The 16,425-nt window shown below is 64.5% G+C and overlaps 2 protein-coding genes across 22 annotated transcripts in view; both read left to right on the top strand.

Moving 5' to 3' along the window:
• Positions 1-4,547, top strand: part of PNPLA7 (patatin like phospholipase domain containing 7) — a 57,785-nt gene extending 53,238 nt beyond the window's left edge. For 7 of the 13 annotated variants that reach the window (XM_064490815.1, XM_064490818.1, XM_064490813.1 and 4 more), the window contains 9 exons: positions 752-868; positions 1,004-1,073; positions 1,672-1,788; positions 2,290-2,465; positions 2,831-2,983; positions 3,065-3,175; positions 3,563-3,647; positions 3,828-3,958; positions 4,133-4,547. In XM_064490815.1, the coding sequence (XP_064346885.1) occupies positions 752-868; positions 1,004-1,073; positions 1,672-1,788; positions 2,290-2,465; positions 2,831-2,983; positions 3,065-3,175; positions 3,563-3,647; positions 3,828-3,958; positions 4,133-4,231 (1,059 nt within the window). In that variant the 3' untranslated portion in view covers positions 4,232-4,547. The other 6 variants (XM_064490820.1, XM_064490819.1, XR_010382858.1 and 3 more) reach the window with 5 other exon arrangements.
• Positions 4,548-5,311: 764 nt separating this feature from the next.
• Positions 5,312-14,145, top strand: NSMF (NMDA receptor synaptonuclear signaling and neuronal migration factor). Of its 9 annotated transcripts, none has more exons than XM_064490827.1 (15): positions 5,312-5,583; positions 5,986-6,047; positions 6,723-7,223; positions 8,375-8,450; positions 9,500-9,568; positions 10,445-10,518; positions 10,855-10,948; positions 11,502-11,622; positions 11,741-11,824; positions 11,941-11,974; positions 12,074-12,144; positions 12,302-12,381; positions 12,518-12,645; positions 12,844-12,919; positions 13,005-14,145. In XM_064490827.1, the coding sequence occupies exons 1-15, from the start codon at positions 5,513-5,515 to the stop codon at positions 13,030-13,032; spliced, it is 1,569 nt and encodes a 522-aa protein (XP_064346897.1). In that variant the 5' UTR covers positions 5,312-5,512; the 3' UTR covers positions 13,033-14,145. The 9 variants fall into 9 exon arrangements, with proteins under 9 accessions (XP_064346897.1, XP_031306927.1, XP_064346895.1 ...); XM_031451067.2 differs by having other exon boundaries at positions 5,315-5,583; positions 10,445-10,497; positions 10,855-10,944; positions 11,498-11,622; positions 12,518-12,620; XM_064490825.1 differs by having other exon boundaries at positions 5,316-5,583; positions 12,518-12,620.
• The last annotated feature ends 2,280 nt before the right edge of the window (positions 14,146-16,425 follow it).

The following is a 16,425-nucleotide window of genomic DNA, read 5'->3' as shown; positions in this document are numbered from 1 at the left end:
AGCAGGCTGTCTGTCCTGTTCCCTGAAGTGAGCTGTCCTGGGGGCCACAGGCTGCTGGCTTGTCACTCAGGACAGCCCAGGAGAGCAGTGGCCGCAGGGGCAGTGCTCCAGCCTCAGCAGGGTTCGGGTCACAGGCCGGGCAGCCCTCTCCCTTCCTTACTCTGCTAGTCTGTCACGGGTGTGGGACTAGCCAGGCAGCTTTGGGCCTAACGTCCCCGCATCGTGCGTGTGTGCTGGACGGAGGGGCTGCCCTGTGGGGCATGTGGGATGGAGCCCTCCCGGGCCATCTGCTGGCTCCTCCTGTCTGCACGGACCTGGGCCCTGACATGTGGGCGTGGTGGCCTGGTTGTGGGATCTGCCAGGCTCTGCTCTGTGGGCCCCTCTGGTTCTGGGCAGGGATGAGGCCCGTCCAGGACCAGGGCCACTGAGCGTCCACGCTGCCCTCCCCGGCTTGCTGGGGCTTGGCCTTCATTCCACCGTGGCCTCGTGCCAGTGTGCCTTCACTGTCCCCACTGAGCAGGCCTGCGGGGGGCCAGCTGCTGTTCCCATGGGACCTCCAGGCCCTGACACTCCAGCCACATCCTTCCGCTCCAGGCCCCCCAGGATGCTTCCTGGGTGGCCTTGTCCCTGCTCCCTTCTCCTGATGCAGGCTCTTGGCTGGATGACGCAGGGTGGCCTCCTGCCTGTGCCTGCAGGTTGGGGTGTGGGCCCTCCTGCTCTGCAGGGGTCTCATACGTGCTCCCCCACTCAGGATATGACATCAGTGGTGAAGACCATGCTGGACCTGACCTACCCCATCACCTCCGTGTTCTCGGGGGCCGGCTTCAACAGCAGTCTCTGCAGTGTCTTCCAGGACAAGCAGATTGAGGTGCCCCCACAAGGACCGCCTGAAGCCCCAGCAGGGCCCACAGCCTCCTCCTGCCTGGGTCTGGGTGCCCTGGGCCCATAGGGTGGAGGGCTGGCTATGGTGGGGCAGCCCCTCTGAGCCCCGCTTCCCTCACAGGACCTGTGGGTCCCCTACTTCACCATCACCACGGACATCACGGCCTCCGCCATGCGGGTCCACACCGATGGTGAGCACAGCTCCCAGACTGCAGGCTCCCCGCCTGGGGCAGAGCAGCTCAGGGGAGGGGCATTAAGGGGCCAGGTCCAGGCCAGGCAGAGGGAAGCCCCAGGGTCGCCCAAAGGAGGGAGGAGGCTGAGGGAGATCTGAACAGAGATGACTCTGCCGTGGACCCAGAGGCTGGAGGGTACGCACGGAGTGGGGGTCAGCTGCGGGGAGGGGGCAGAGCGAGGGCACACTTGGGTCACGGCTGTGTGTGGACTGAGTCAGCACTTGGGACTGCTGGACAGGCCCCAGAGGAGAGAGCCGACCATGGCTGGGCCACTGAGGGCCCTCTTCCAGGGCAGAGTGTCTGGGAGCCACGTGAACTGTGTCTGGTTGGGGGTGTGAGTCAGGCAGCAGGGCTGGCAAAAGGCGGTGGCACAGTGGGATATGGGGAGATCCAGAGCTGGCCTGGCCCTCTGGCCTCCAAGTCCCTCATCTGGCCGGGCCTGGTGCCCTCAACCAGAGGCCAGGCATGCAGGACTCTGAGCCAAGGGCCTAGGGTGGGAACTCACCTTGGGCATGAGGGCTCCTTCCCCTCCCGTGACCCGCTGGACCCTTCCCAGGCTCCCTGTGGAGGTATGTGCGCGCCAGCATGTCGCTGTCGGGCTACATGCCCCCACTCTGCGACCCCAAAGATGGACACCTGCTGATGGACGGGGGTTATATCAACAACCTCCCAGGTACTGTGGCGGGTGGGCGGGCTGGGAGGGCTGGGAGGGCCTGCCCCCTGGCCCTGTCTCAGCGCCCCGCTCCTGCATGACAGGGAATCCAGGCCCACGCACGCACATGCGCAGCACCACATGCTCCCGGCATATGGCTCCGTTTGTCGGCTCAGCAGTGCTTAGAACCGGGCCAAGAGAGGAGCGGAGCAATTATGCCCCGTCTGCACACAGTCAGAACTAACAGCCTGCAGGTGTCGTATTTGCTCCGGGTGAGGCCCCTCCTGGGGCACACCTGTCACCTGCTGGACAGCTCTGTTCACTGGCTGCCCTTCCACAAGCCCTGGTGACTGTGGAGAGGAGACCACCCTCCTGACCTCCCTCACTTCCCAACCCCCAGCTCCCTCCTCAGGTTCTCTCAGGCAGGCTCTGCCCCCACCTCCACTTCATCCCTGTCCTCCCCTACTCTGCCCCCATTCCCCAGCCCTGGTCCCATCTGGGGCTCTGTGTACCTGTCCCCAGTGGTAACCAAGGCCGTCTCCTCCCCAGCGGATGTGGCCAGGTCAATGGGCGCAAAGGTGGTGATTGCCATCGATGTGGGCAGCCAGGACGAGACGGATCTCACCAACTATGGGGACGCGCTCTCTGGGTGGTGGCTGCTGTGGAAGCGCTGGAATCCTTTGGCCACGAAAGTCAAGGTCGGGGCACAGCCCCATGTACCCACCCACTCCTCGTCACACCCTGGTGCCCGTGTCCCTGAGACCCTGAGACCCTGAGATGGGCAGTGAGGGGGGTAGCCCTTTCCAGGCTCCAGGTCCAGTGGGGCTGTGGGCACTCACTCACCGTCCCTGCCCACCTGGGACCAGCTTTCGGGAAGGGGACAGGCCTCAAGGCCCCAGAACTCCTGGCTGGGCACCCAGCCTTCCCTCAGTTCTAGCAGAGATAGATAGACCCCACTTGGGAGTGGGGAGGGGCAGGAGGGGGCCAGGGCTCCAGACACAGTGGCTCCACCCATGGCCACGTGGGGACAGGACAGCTGTGCTCAGTGGCCATGACATAGCAGGTGTTGAACATGGCGGAGATCCAGACGCGCCTGGCCTATGTGTGCTGTGTCCGGCAGCTGGAGATGGTGAAGAGCAGTGACTATTGCGAGTACCTGCGCCCCCCCATCGATGGCTATGGCACCCTGGACTTCGGCAAGTTCGACGAGATCTGTGTGAGTGTCCCAGCTGCCGCCTCCCCCAGGGCTCCCTGCTCACACACCTGAGAGGTCATGGGGTGCCCACTGTGCGTGCAGGAAGTGGGCTACCAGCACGGGCGGACAGTGTTTGACATCTGGGGCCGGAGCGGCGTGCTGGAGAAGATGCTGCAGGACCGGCAGGGGACCAGCAGGATGAAGCCGTGCGACGTGAGCCAGGCTGGGTGCTCCTTCCCCACCGTGACTCGGCCTCCACTGCCCCATATGGGAGAGGTGCAGGCTCCCTGCAGCCGCAGCCCCTCGGCACACCCTCTCACCTGCTTGGGCCTGTGGGCGCCACCCCTCCGCCCCCTGGGACAGAAGACAAGGGCGAGGGCAGTGAAGAGGACTGGGGGGCTGTGTCCTGACCTCTGCCCAGCAAAACCCTCTCTTTGCCCACCTCTGGTGCTCAACCCTTGAAAGGCTCCTGTGGGAGAAGACAGTGCCCACTGTCCATGCCTTGGCCCCCACCCCGCCCCCACTCTAGAACTAGACCACAGAGAGGGTGGGGCTGTGGTCAGCAGCTTGGCCAGATATCTCCTCTGCCTTGGCCCCCAGATCCTCACCTGCCCCAACGCCTCCTTCACGGACCTGGCTGAGATTGTGTCACGGATCGAGCCTGCCAAGGTAGCCACTGTTGATGGTGAGTTGGACCCTAGGACATGCCCACACAGCTAAGGGTGATGGTGGCAGCGTCCCCTGCTCCCCCTTGATACCCCCAACAAGCCGTCCTGGCCACCAAGCTCCCTCTGGCAGCCCCTGGACCTGTTGGTTGCATGTGGGGACCTGTGCCCCTGTGTCATGGTCCCTGCCCTCTGAGAAGACCAGCATGGCCCTGCCCTCCACCCAGACGAGTCTGACTACCAGACCGAGTATGAGGAGGAGCTTCTGGATGGCCCCCAGGATGCATACGCTGACTTCCAGAGTGCTCCTACCGACTTGGGCTCTGACTCGGTGAGCTGCTCAGACACCCTGCACCCCTCGGCCAGACCAGCTCTGAGGGCCGCAAAGCAGGCCAATGGCTCCCTTCCTGCTGCCCTGCAGCCCAGGGCCAGAGAATCCCAGCCTGGGCTCAGCCCTCCAGACTTAACCCTACTTTGACCTTGACCGTGTGTGGTTTACTTCCAGGAGGACGAGCCCTCACTCCGGCACCGGCACCCCATACTGGCTTCCCCCAAACCATCCCAGGACTCCTCATCCCCCTGGCTCTTCGACCAAGATGGGTAGAGGCCTGCTCTTGGATGCGTCCGGAAACCAGCGTGTCCTGTGGGTCGGTCTCGAGGCCCAGCTCCCACAGCTCTTCCACAGCCTGCCAGGGAGACCCCGCTGGGGCCCAGGGTCCCACCGTCCAGTGCACCCAGCTTCTCCCGAGCGGGGAGCCAGGCTGGTGTTGGAGTATCTGGGGCCTCTCCGCACTGGCCGCTCCTGGGGATGCACTGGGTCCAGACAAGCCCTGCACACACAGCAGTCCTGGAGGGACTCTGAGATGTCCGAGCCCCCGACGCTTCTGCTTAGCCTGTCAATAAAGGTAGATGTGATTGTGTGGGACACGTCGTACCTGCGCCAAGGTATCTGTGAAAGAGGGCAGTACCCAGACGGGCCCGACTGAAGCCAGGGGGCAGCCTGGCCCCCATTACTGGCCCACTGCAGGGGCCACAGCCCTGAGCCCGCGGTGGGCGTGTGCTGCCTGCCCGCCTGCGGGGTCACCGTGTGGGGGCCCCAGGCCAACGACTCCAGGCCAGACAGGCAGGGCATCCAGGGTCTGGGATGGAGCTGGGGTCGCCCAAACTAAGGATGAGGTCCTCCTAAGAGCTCAGGCACTGTTTCCACTCGGTACACAGAATGTTCTTCCCTAACATGTGACGCCTGCACCTCACTTTCTAGATCATTAAATAGCGGCGGGGAGTCCTTTTGCACAAAAAGGGATACCTGTCGGCCCTGTGACTTTGGGGCCCACGATCCGCACAGGTTTCAGAGCAGGGCACGTGGGTCTGCAAGGGGCAAGGAGACTCCAGAGCCTAGAGCTTCGTGGTCAGTTGACCACTGGCGTCGGTTTGCCAGCTCCAGAGGCAGCGGTGAGTGGGCGGAGAGCCAGGTGGTCCCGCCCCAGCCGCCTAGCCCGGCCCCTGGCCCCGTTCCTTGCCCGCGGCCGGAGTGGTGGGCGGGGCTTCAGCCTGTCCCCCTCTGAGCCCCACCCCGGCATGACGTCACGGGGCGGGGTCTCCCGGGCCCTGTCATCCACGTCATGGTGGACGGCCCCGTCGAGCCCCGCCCCGGCCTGACGTTGCGGGGGGCGGAGCGCCACCCGCGGGCCGGGCGGCGCTGTCCGGTGCTGCGGGACGTGCGGAGGGCCCGGCGCGGCCATGCGGGTCCCGAACCCGAACCCGAACCCGAGCCCGAGCCCGAGCCCGAGCCCGAGCCCAAGCCCCGGCGTGGCGCGGGTTCCCCGACGGAGGCGGCGGGCGCGGGGCGCGCTCTGAGGCCAGGGGATGCGCCGCCGCCTCGACCATGGGCGCTGTCGCCTCCCGGAGGAGGGCGCTGAGGAGCGAGGCCATGTCCTCTGTGGCGGCCAAAGTGCGGTGAGTGCAGCGGGTTGACCGCCAGGACCAGCGCCGCCCCCGTCCCCGTCCCCGCGGCGTCCTCCCCGGCGCCCCGCCCCCACCTCCGTGCGGCTCCCCTCCTTGAGGCTGAGATGGGCGAGCTGCCCGACCTCACGACCCCCCCACACACACATTGGGCGGCAGAGGCTGGACGGTAAGAGGCCTGAGCCCCCGCCTGGAGGTCCCGCCAAAGTGCACGGAGACCCAAGGGTCCTTGGAACCGCGGCCTTACAGCCCTGGGCTTTCTGGGGGTGGGATGGGAGTGCTTGCCGTCTGTGACCCGCAGCCCTCCCTTGCTGGCGCCTAGGGCCTGGGTGGGGATGGGGACGCCTGGGTGGGGGTCTTGTGCACTGAGGGCGCACCTCGCTGTCCACCCATCAGAGCAGCCCGAGCGTTTGGCGAGTACCTGTCCCAGAGTCACCCTGAGAACCGAAACGGTGCAGGTAGGAGCACGTAAGGTGGTGCCAAGACGGGGTCCATACATAGCCCCCTCCACCTAGGGGAGGGATGCTGTCTTACGTGCAGGCCAGGCCCAACACCTGCGCACCGTGGGGCGCCAGCAAGCAGCTGCTGTCCTGCTGGGCTGGCTTCCTCACGCCCCCTGCCCTCCCTGGCCCAGAGCCCCAGGAGGAGCTCCGAGTCACTCATCACCATGGCACCCACCCAGCCTGGGCCGTTGGCATAGCAACAGGCCTCCTGGCACCCCCAGGGCTGGCACCACTGTCTCTCGGGGCCAGCTGGTGGGGGGGAGGGGAGGTATTGGCACTGGGTGCACGGGTGCGGTGGCAGGCTGGGAGGTGGCCTGCTTGTTCCTGCCCCCCATCACCTACAGGTAGTACAGCCTGTCACCCCCACGCACGTATGTAAGGGGGGCTTGCGGCCCAGATAGGAGTGAGGTGTGAGCCTCTAGGGGGAGTGCGCATCTCGGAAATACCTCCTCTCAAGTCACCAGGGCCTAGGGTTTGGTCAGTGGGGCTGGGAACAGCCCTAGCCCCCCACCCCCACCCCCGCATCTGGACTAGGCACACACTGGGTCTCCATTCCATGCCTTCAGAATACCAGCAGACTGGGAGGGCAGGGCCAGCAGGCTGTTGGCTCACCTGGTGCCTCTCCCCTAGACCACCTGCTGGCTGACGCCTACTCTGGCCACGACGGGTCCCCTGAGATGCAGCCGGCCCCCCAGAACAAGCGCCGCCTCTCCCTCATCTCCAACGGCCGCTATGAGGGCAGCCTCCCAGAGGAGGCCGTTAGTGGGAAGCCAGCCGGTGAGGGTCCGCAGCCCCTTGTGTACACCATCTCTGGAGAGCCAGCCCTGCTGCCTGGCCCAGAGGCTGAGGCGATCGAGCTGGCCGTGGTGAAGGGGCGGCGGCAGCGGGAGCGGCACCCCCACCACCACAGCCAGCCCCTGGGTGCCAGCCCAGGCGGCAGCCGTGAGGACATCAGCAGGCCCTGCCAGAGCTGGGCGAGCAGCCGCCAGGGCTCCAAGGAATGTCCCGGATGTGCCCAGCTGGCCCCCAGCCCTTCCCCTCAGGCCTTTGGGCTGGACCAGCCACCTCTGCCTGAGGCCACCAGCCGCCGTAAGAAGCTGGAGAGGATGTACAGCGTTGACCGTGTGTCCGGTGAGGGGGCTTGTCAAGGGCATGGGACGCTCGTGCTGGGCTGAGGCTTGGATGGGTGCAGGCTGCCCAGGTCATGGCATGCAGGTGCAGCCCTTCCACCACGTCCCACGTCCATGTCAGGCCTCACGGCTGGCTTTGGCCTTGCCAGCACCAAGTCATTCTAGGAGTGCTTCTCCGAGGAGGGGGCCTGGGAAGATCTTAAGGGTTGAACAGACAGAAAACATTGGCTGAATTGAAAGACAGGGCTGCCTTAGGGGAATCCTGGGGAATAGTCCTTGCCCTGGGGCCCTCCAGGTGGGGCTCCCACTCATCAAGGGAGGCCCATAGGTGTCTGGGGCCTGGCTAGCACTCCCCAGGAGGGTGGCTGAGGAGCCCTGGAGGCCTCTGAGTCAGGAGGAGGCCCGTTGGGACATCTGTGTAGCCCCACACCTTCTGGCTCTGAGGTTGTCATCCCCTGAAGAGCAAAATTCTAACCAGCTGAGCCACCGCAGCCTCCCAGGAGATCTCTTGAGCCTCCAAATCAGCAACCCAACTGGGCAGCAGGGCGCAGACCCTGCGTGCAGGCAGTTCACCTCCACGGCCCGCAGTCCTCTGATTAGCACAAGCGAGGGGTGGGGAAGTGGTCAGGGTGAGAGGGCAGAGTAAACCGCACTTGGCCCACCCCGCCTAGCAGTTGTAAGAACCCTAAGAGTGGGCAGTCTCTACCTCACCCTCCTAGGAGGGTCTGAGGGAGAGAAGATCTGGCCGAGTGGACACCAGAGTGGGCTGCAGAGAAGGGCCTGGAGCCCCCAGGAGAGGCTGCAGCCATTGTCCTTGCCCTGCCCTCGTGCCCAGAGGGAGACAAAGTCAGCCCTGGGCACCCTGGAGCAGGCTATGCCTTCAAAGGAACACTCATCAGCCGTGGGCAGTGGAGGAAGAGCTAAGCAAAGACCAGCGTCATGAAGCCACTGAGCTGCTGCAGTTTGAACAGCTGAGCGGTTGCCCCAGGCCCAGTGGCATTGTGCCGGCCTCCCCCGCCTGGGGCAGGGCTGGGGAGCTCCAGTGCTTCCCCTGCGCTGCGGTGGCAGAAGCCCTGCCCTCCCTGCCAGGTTGGGGCAGAGACTTCAGGGACCTCCAGGCCACTCTAGTTACTGTTCCTGTGTCTCTTCCAGATGACACCCCCATCCGGACCTGGTTCCCCAAGGAAAACCTCTTCAGTTTCCAGACAGCAACCACAACTATGCAAGCGTGAGTTGTGTCTGATGTGAGGCAGGGGGCCTCTCCCTGGGGCTCAGGAACTACTGTTAGACCCTCTCCCATCCTCTGAGCCCAGCTGGTGGCTGTGTCTGAGCAGCCCCACGTGCCCACGTTCCGCCAGGTCTGCCTGCAGTGATGTCGGGCTGGAGGAAGGCAGGGCTGGCTGCTCTTCCCAGCCAGCTCCCCTATCCTTCTCAGACCCTTCAGTCAGTCTGTCCCTTCTGTCCTCCAGGGACCTGGCTGGGGGCTGCAGCCTACATGTGGGCCATGTGCACAGCAAGCGATCACAACTTAGGAGGCCCCCGGGGATGTACTCTTTTTCATCTTCACTCGTCTGGGTGGCCTGTCAAGGGGTTCCTTCCAGAGAGGTGCAGTTTGCCGCAGTGTCTCCCACCTGCTCCCCCGGGAGCTCACCACCACCTTCAGGCTGGATGGGGGCCGCTGTCTTTGCTGCTGGTTCCAGGACCAGAGGGGCAGTCAGGCCTCCCTGCAGCCTGACCAGGTCACAGCGCCTGGGCCACGGTGACCTCAGTGTCTGTTGTCCTTTCAAAGGCTGGCCCATAGCATAGCCACAATCCCGCTGGTGCTGAGAGTACCGGGAGGGGCCCCAAGTCAGTGACAGGAAGGGGACTAACTGCAGGGGCGGAGGGCTGAGGGCGGAGGGCCTCTGCTCACTGTGTCTTCTTTTTCACGCTGCCCCTTCCTGCCACGACCCCAGCATCTCGTAAGTACCCTGTGGGACCTCAAGCCTGAGGGCACGGTGGTTGTCCCTGGGGAGCTCTCCTGCCCCAACAAGGTCGGGCAGGCCAGGGACCCGGGCTGGGCCTTGACTGTGAGGGCGTGCTGTGTCCCAGCACGCACTGAGGCTGCAGCAGGCCTGCTGGGAGCCAGGCCGAGGACAGGGCAAGGCAGGCCAGGACCCTCTGCCTGGCCCGGTGTCCTGGATGCCCTGCTGGGCCCTGTGCACGCGCCTCTGTCCCCACGTCTCTGTCCCTCCTGCCTGCGGCCAAGGGCAGTGCTGACTCGTGGCGGTTTCCCAGGGTGTTCAGGGGCTACGCGGAGAGGAAGCGCCGGAAACGGGAGAATGATTCCGCGTCTGTAATCCAGAGGTAGGGCCTGCCAGCCACTCGCCACCAGGGTCCGTCTCTTGTCTGTGCTGGTCTCGCCTGGGCCCACCCGGCCCGGCAGACCGATGGGGGAAGGGCGGTGGCGACCACTGGCCTGGCCCTGCTCTGGGGACGCGACAGGCAGGAGAGGTCCTGTGGCCTGGGCCCCCAGGCCTGTGTTTTGGGGTACATTGACAGGTGGACTGCAGCCAGCTGGCCCACCTGTGCCTCCCTCTGACCCTTGAAGCCCAGAGCTGTGGGGTCAGCAGCCAGGCTTACCCTCCCCGGTCCCTACCTCGGGGATGTGCCAGGAGGCTTGTCTGTCTGTCTTGGATGTTGGGCCTTGGCAGGGCATAAAGTTTGGGGTGAGGAAAACCTGCCTCTGAGGTGGCCTGGGGACACAGTGGCAGGGAGGGTGCATCTGCAGGCCCCAAATCCCCCTCGGGGGGTGCAGTTATGCTGCCCTGGCCACTGTGCCAGGAAGCAGGAGCCCCCGACCACCTGGGGACGGAAGCTGGCAGGGTTCAGAGTGCCTGGGCCCAAGCCTGGAAGGGAAGGGAAGGGTGGGCAGCAGAGGAAGGGTACCGGATTGCACAGAGGAGCAGCCCTGGGATGGGGTGGGGCGGCGTGGCAGGAGCAGGCTTGGTGGTGTGTCTTTGTCCTGCCAGGAGAGGGGGGCCCTGGCAGGGTCTCAGTAGAAGAGGGACTGGGTGAGCCTTGGGCCAGTGGGAGAGCATAGGGGCGCGGGAGGGCATGCCTCAGGCAAAGGAGTGATATCAGAGACGGTGGCTGTCAAGCAGTGGGGAGGGGAGCGAAGGAGACAGGGGCCGCTGCCCACCTCCTCTCGGCCCTCACCAGCCCCTGTGCTTCCACCCGCAGGAACTTCCGCAAACACCTGCGCATGGTCGGCAGCCGGCGGGTGAAGGCGCAGAGTAAGACCCGGGGGCGAGCAGGTGGGTGGGTGGACAACGCTGCTCTTGGCCAGCTGGGGCTTCGTGTGCTCGCTGCGCCCCAGACCCGCGTCCGCAGACTTGCTGCAGCCCCTGGCCCCGCCCCGCCCTGGCTACGCCCAATGCCTTTCTGCCGTCCGTCCCCCCCCACTCCACCCCGTCCCGCCACACTGGTGTCCTCCAACTGCCCTGACCGCGGAGACCCTCCAGCATCCCCACTGCCTCCCCTAGCCAGCCCACCTTGCGTCCCTGCGGACCTCCAGTGGCCGTGGGCCCCGCCCCAACCAGGCCCCGCCCCCAGACAGGCCCCGGCCCTAACGGGTTCTGCTCTCACTGCAGCGTTCGCTGAGCGGCGCGAGCGGAGCTTCAGCCGGTCCTGGAGCGACCCCACCCCCATGAAAGCCGACACTTCCCACGACTCCCGAGACAGTAGGTGCCCGGCCAGGCCGGCCCTCCTCCCGCAGAGGCCCCTTTAGGCCATCAGCCCCGCTTGCCCGCCAAGAGGACAGCTAGGCTTCTGCGCTTCCGCTGAGCCTCAGTTTACCGTCTAAGGGGGCGCTCCCGCACCCCACTTTCTGGGCAGGGGTAACTGAGAGCTGTGGCTCCGCTGGCTGCCTGGCCTGTGTGCCACCCTCATGCCAGAGGCCCGGGGACCCGGGTGCTGCAGTGCCCAGCTCCTCCTCCGCCCGGGCACGCGGTCCGCCTGGCTGGGGCTGCCACTTGCACCCTGGCTCCCACCTGCCTCACACCAGGGCCCTCTAGCCTCCAGTTGGGCAGCTCCTGGCTGGTGGCATTGGCCAATCTGGCCGGGCTGGTGGGGACACCGGCTTGGCTCTCTCACCCACTGCCGGTTTCTTGCTGGCCCGGAAGACCTTCCAGGACATGGCTTATGGCTTTGTCCATCACCCACCTCTGGGGCTGCAGCTGGGACAGGAGGGGCTGCAGCTGGCCTGCAGTCCTAGTGACCCATCCTGCCCTTCAGGTAGTGACCTGCAGAGCTCGCATTGCACCTTGGGCGAGGCCTTCGAGGACCTGGACTGGGAGACGGAGAAGGGCCTGGAGGCTGTAGCCTGTGACACTGAGGGCTTTGTGCCCCCCAAGGTTATGGTGAGGCCCGGTGCAGCCGTTGCAGGCTGCCTAGCAGTCGGGGGCAACCTCACAGGGGCTCCTGCTGCCCGTGGGTTCGAGGTGGCAGGCCCTGAGCAGGTCCCCTTGTCGCCCCCAGCTCATCTCCTCCAAAGTGCCCAAAGCTGAGTACATCCCCACCATCATCCGCAGGGACGACCCCTCCATCATCCCGATCCTCTACGTGAGTGCCCGCCCTGCCCTGCCTTGGTGAACGCGCGCATGCGCGCGTGTGTGTTTGTGTGTGCGCGCGGTGCCTGAGAGGGGTTCTTATGTGGCTGTGGCTTTCATCTGTCCCAGGACCATGAGCATGCGACCTTCGAGGACATTCTGGGTATGTGTTCCCCGACCCCACTGCCTTCTGCTCCTGGGACTGGGGTGCACGTGGGCTGCAGGGGCACTGGGGGCAGCACTCACACTGTGCCTCCCCCAGAGGAGATAGAGAAGAAGTTGAATGTCTACCACAAGGGGGCGAAGATCTGGAAGATGCTCATTTTCTGTCAGGTAGGGCTCAGCCCCTCCCCGCCCAGGGGTGGGGTCGTGGATGCCTCTTCCCTGTGTGAGCACGCTCACATGTGTGCATTTGTGTGCATGTGTTGTGGGGAGCAGTGGTTGGACACCCCCGTGTGCAGTCGGACCAGCTAACTGCAGCCTCTTACAGGGTGGCCCAGGGCACCTGTACCTGCTCAAGAACAAGGTGGCCACCTTTGCCAAAGTAGAGAAGGAGGAGGACATGATCCAGTGAGCAGGGGCCGCTGTGGAGCTGGGGGGGGGGGGTGGAGCCAGTGTGCCATGCCCCCACAGTGCCTTCCTGGGTGCCCTCCTTGTGCCTGGGACCCTAGGCTGGAGGCTCCAGTGACCACCCCTCCCCCACCAGCTTCTGGAAGCGGTTGAGCCGCTTGATGAGCAAGGTGAACCCGGAGCCGAACGTCATCCACGTCATGGGCTGCTACATCCTGGGGAACCCCAACGGGGAGAAGGTACCGGGACCCCAACCCACCTCAGGTGCAGACCCCGGGCCCATGGGAAGGCTTGACAGGACACTTATGTTCAGACTCCCTTCCCCTCTCCTTTCAGTCCTCCCAGAGAAAGCCCCTGTGCTTGATCCTCGCCAGCGGTGGGGGACTCCTGCTCCCCAGCCACCCACCCCAAGTCCCTCTCTCTTTCCCTGCCCTGAACTCACGGCCCCACCTGTCCTTCTAGCTGTTCCAGAACCTCAGGACCCTCATGACCCCTTACAGGGTCACCTTCGAGTCCCCCCTGGAGCTGTCGGCCCAAGGTGAGTTTCTGGGCTGGCCCCAAGCCGAGGGAAAGGGTTTGGGAGGCAGCGGCCTGAGCCCCCCGCCTCGCCCCTCCTGCCTCAGGGAAGCAGATGATCGAGACCTACTTTGACTTCCGGCTGTACCGCCTGTGGAAGAGCCGCCAGCACTCCAAGCTGCTGGATTTTGAGGACGTTCTGTGAGGGCAGGGCTGCCATCAGCCGCTTCCTCGGACCGGCGCCTGGGGCTGGGCCGCTCTGTGCCACCCGTGTGCGTGGGTCCTGGTCTTCACGGCCACTTCAGGGCACCTCAGATGCCACTCAGGTTGCCTCCCAGGGGTCTGGTCCTCAACGCGCCACGGGTCAGAGGCCACGACTCCTCGGCCCGGGGGAGCCTCGCCCAACGCGGCTGGTGGATGCTCCGTGGCCTGGGGTTGCCCGGGTCTAGGCCTCGTCTGGAGGCTCAGCATCGGGTGGCTCCCCCGCAGGTTCATAGAAATAAGTGCAATTTTCTACCCTCCTCCCCCCGAGACAATTCAAAGGGAAGCAGCATTACTAGTTAACTAGTTAAGGCTATGTTACTAGTCATGGCATAGACCACCTGGCTCAGCGTGTGTTCAGGACCCGCTCCGCCCCAGCTCCCCAGCCCTACCGTATCTGATCACCAGCACCGGGGCGCCGTCTGCCGGCCTGGCTCCTCCCTGGCCGAGTCCCTGATCGTCTGTGCTTGGACTGCTCCTACCACCCTGCTTCTCTGACCTTGGCTGTGCCGACCCGGCAGGGCGCCTGGGCAGCAGCAGGGAGGGTTTGCCTGCCTTTCTCCCACAGGGACACCGGGTTGAGCCAGGCCCTACCTGCTCCCCGGCTCCCCCCACACCTGCCTGGCTCCCGGCTGCTGTCCAGCTCAGCTCTCGGCAGCCAAGGTCTGGAGGCCTCGCCTAGTGCAGAGGTCTGGGGTCTTGGTGGGGGCCCGGCTGGGCTGGGCCCTGGTAGGCAGGAGCCCTGCTGTGCAGCGCAGTGTGGGGCTGGACCCCCGCAGCCCGGGCCCAAGGGCTGGCAGCTGGTGGGCTGGGAGTGGGCTCTCTCTTGTACATAGCTGGGGCTTGGGGGCTGGCCCCCCTTTGCAGAGCCCAGTCTGAGAAACCTGGCTGTGCCCTCACCAAGGGAGGGCAGGGGCTTGTCCAGGGCTCTGAACAATGTACAACACCCCTTAGAGTGACCATTAAACCTGATCCCCCGCTGCGGCTTCCGCGTGGGTGTTCTCTCTCAGCGCCGTCTGCTCCCTCCGTGGGCCCAGAGGCTTCCAGGCCTGCTGGCGTGAGGTTGTTGCTGGAGTGGCCACCTGCACACCCTAGCTGGGACCGAGGGGCTGGGGCGCTAGGCCTCCCCAGCAAGGGCCCACTCTGTGAGAGGTCTAGGGGTGGGGCTCTGGAAGGGGTCTGGGCAGGAGCAGGTCCCCGAGATGGCTGCAGGGGCCGGTATGTGGTCCTGCAGGGCCAGGCAGGGTTGGGAGATGAGGGCAGTGACACCCCACCACCAGCAGTCTCTGCCCCTCCTGGACGCAGAGCAGGGCCCTGTTCCCCAAGCCATTCTCTGCACGTGGTCGGCAGTGTGGCCACCGCAGGAAGCCAAGAAGTGACCACGGGACCAGCTGGCCTCAGCCTCAGTCATCTCCAGGAGTGCCAGCGCCACCCCCTCCCTGTGGCCAAGCTGCTGTTGGGTCTCCGGGCCTGGCTACCCTGGAGGCTCCTGTGGACAGAGAAACAGGTGCCAGCTTGGCACATCCAGGGCCACCAAGTTTGGGGAGGGTGGGAGGCACGCAGTGGACAGCATGAGTGAAGGCTGGGTGGCCCAGGGTTCCGTAGAGCTGGAGGCCAACGGCCCTTCCTGGGGTGGGTGCGCCAGCTCAGGGGAGGCCCACAGCCCTGCAGCCTCCAGCTGCTTCCGGGGCCTTGCGGGTGGGCAGAGGGTTTGGTGCCACTTGAGTAGATAAGCTTTTAGAGCGTTAGATTGAATACGGAATGCCTACCTGCATACTTTCACTCACTACTCACTCGCCACAAAGTCGCACGTGGCTCAGGAATCCTCTGCACACTCTCAGTTTCTGAGATGTGACGTGTCTCCCCACCCCCCAGGCCTGGAGCCTGAGCGATGCTGCCAGGGGCATTTCTGTCTAGGGAAAGCCTGTGGTGGCCAGGAGGATAGCTCTCCACTGTGACCCACTCGCCCGCGCACTGTGTGCTCGGAAGGCACGGTTGCCTTACCCCAGGACCTGCCAGAAGCTTTGTCATGTGCCACTGCCCCTCTCCTGGCCTCTAGTGGGGACCCTGCAGTCTCGGGTCGGGCTGCTCCAGTGAGTGTGCTCACCCCGCGGTCTTTAGGGTCAGCTGTGGTGGGGAAAGGCTGGCAGGGTCTGCCCACAGGAGGCTTGAGGTCTTGTGTCTTGTTCACAGGGTTCCTTCCTTTACACCCCATAACCACCAGAAGTGTGATGGAGAAAAAGATGTTAAACCCAGAACGTGCCCAGAAACAAACCCAGTACAGATGTGAAGAGTGCAGAACGGGGTGGGGGGGTGTGCAGACGTGGAGGTGGGCTGGGCGGGGCCAAGGCAACCTCTGGGCTCCGCAGTGTCCCCGCACACCCACCCCAACTGAGACAGAAACCATGGCAGCAGCCAGAGAGGAGAGTAGGGAAGAAATATTTGCAACGGACGTGAAAGGTAAAGGATTAAGGTCCTTAACATACAGAGTTTTTATCTATTGACAAGAGACAAAAACCGAAAGGGAAAAGTGGGTAAAGGTCTGAGTTGTCGGCTCACAGAGGAGGACATTAAGTGGCTGGTGAACAGCTGGCAAAGGGAAAGTGCTTCCTGCCTGTCGGTTTGGGTGTCTGTACCCCGTGCTGGTGGCTGTGTGGAGAGAGGGTCCTGTGAATTGCTGTAGCCTTTTTGGAAAACAGTCTGGCAATAGCTCTTAAAGTATAGCAGGTGAACATTGAGCCAGCACCTCTCTCTGGGGCTTCTGCACAGACGTCCACTGTCACACTGTCTGTGTGATTAACTGGGGCGAGGCCAGGTCATGTGGACGTGGACGGCTACCCCAGTGGAAGCTGGTCGTTCAGAAGGCTTGTTGTTAGGGAGAAGAGAGGTCGGGCCTGCAGGAGGCCAGATACTCTCCGTTAAAATCCCAACTGGTGACGTCAAGCTCACGTAGGTGAGGTGTGTCCTGTTTACCCAGTGTGACACACACACCTTCACAAGTACCCAGAAGACCAAGCCTGATGTCGCGTCCTCGCCTCCCCCTGGCCCCAGCCTGCCGCACCCACCTGGGCTGCTCTCTCCAAGCCTTGCAGTGTGCAGGCCCAGGCCTGCGTGTCTAAGCCTCCTCAACAGCCCAAACAGCCACCCTTTGGCACCACCAGTGGGACAGAGCCCACCCTGGGGAGGACATCCAGGGCACATCTGCCTCGTCTGGAACCTTCCATCCCCCTTAGGCTGACGCTCACTTGGCTCCACCACTTGCCCTGC

The sequence above is a fragment of the Camelus dromedarius genome, chromosome 10 (genome assembly GCF_036321535.1).
Source record: "Camelus dromedarius isolate mCamDro1 chromosome 10, mCamDro1.pat, whole genome shotgun sequence".
NCBI lineage: Eukaryota > Metazoa > Chordata > Mammalia > Artiodactyla > Camelidae > Camelus > Camelus dromedarius.
This window is presented reverse-complemented; position numbering and strand designations above follow the sequence as displayed.

Bases quoted from the DNA above. Each gene is read 5' to 3' on its own strand.
- NSMF (XM_064490825.1), top strand. From the start codon at position 5,513: ATGGGCGCTGTCGCCTCCCGGAGGAGGGCGCTGAGGAGCGAGGCCATG. The intron at 11,975-12,073 runs GTATGTGTTCCC...TGCCTCCCCCAG, and splicing joins GACCTTCGAGGACATTCTGG to AGGAGATAGAGAAGAAGTTG. The intron at 12,145-12,301 runs GTAGGGCTCAGC...AGCCTCTTACAG, and splicing joins AGATGCTCATTTTCTGTCAG to GGTGGCCCAGGGCACCTGTA.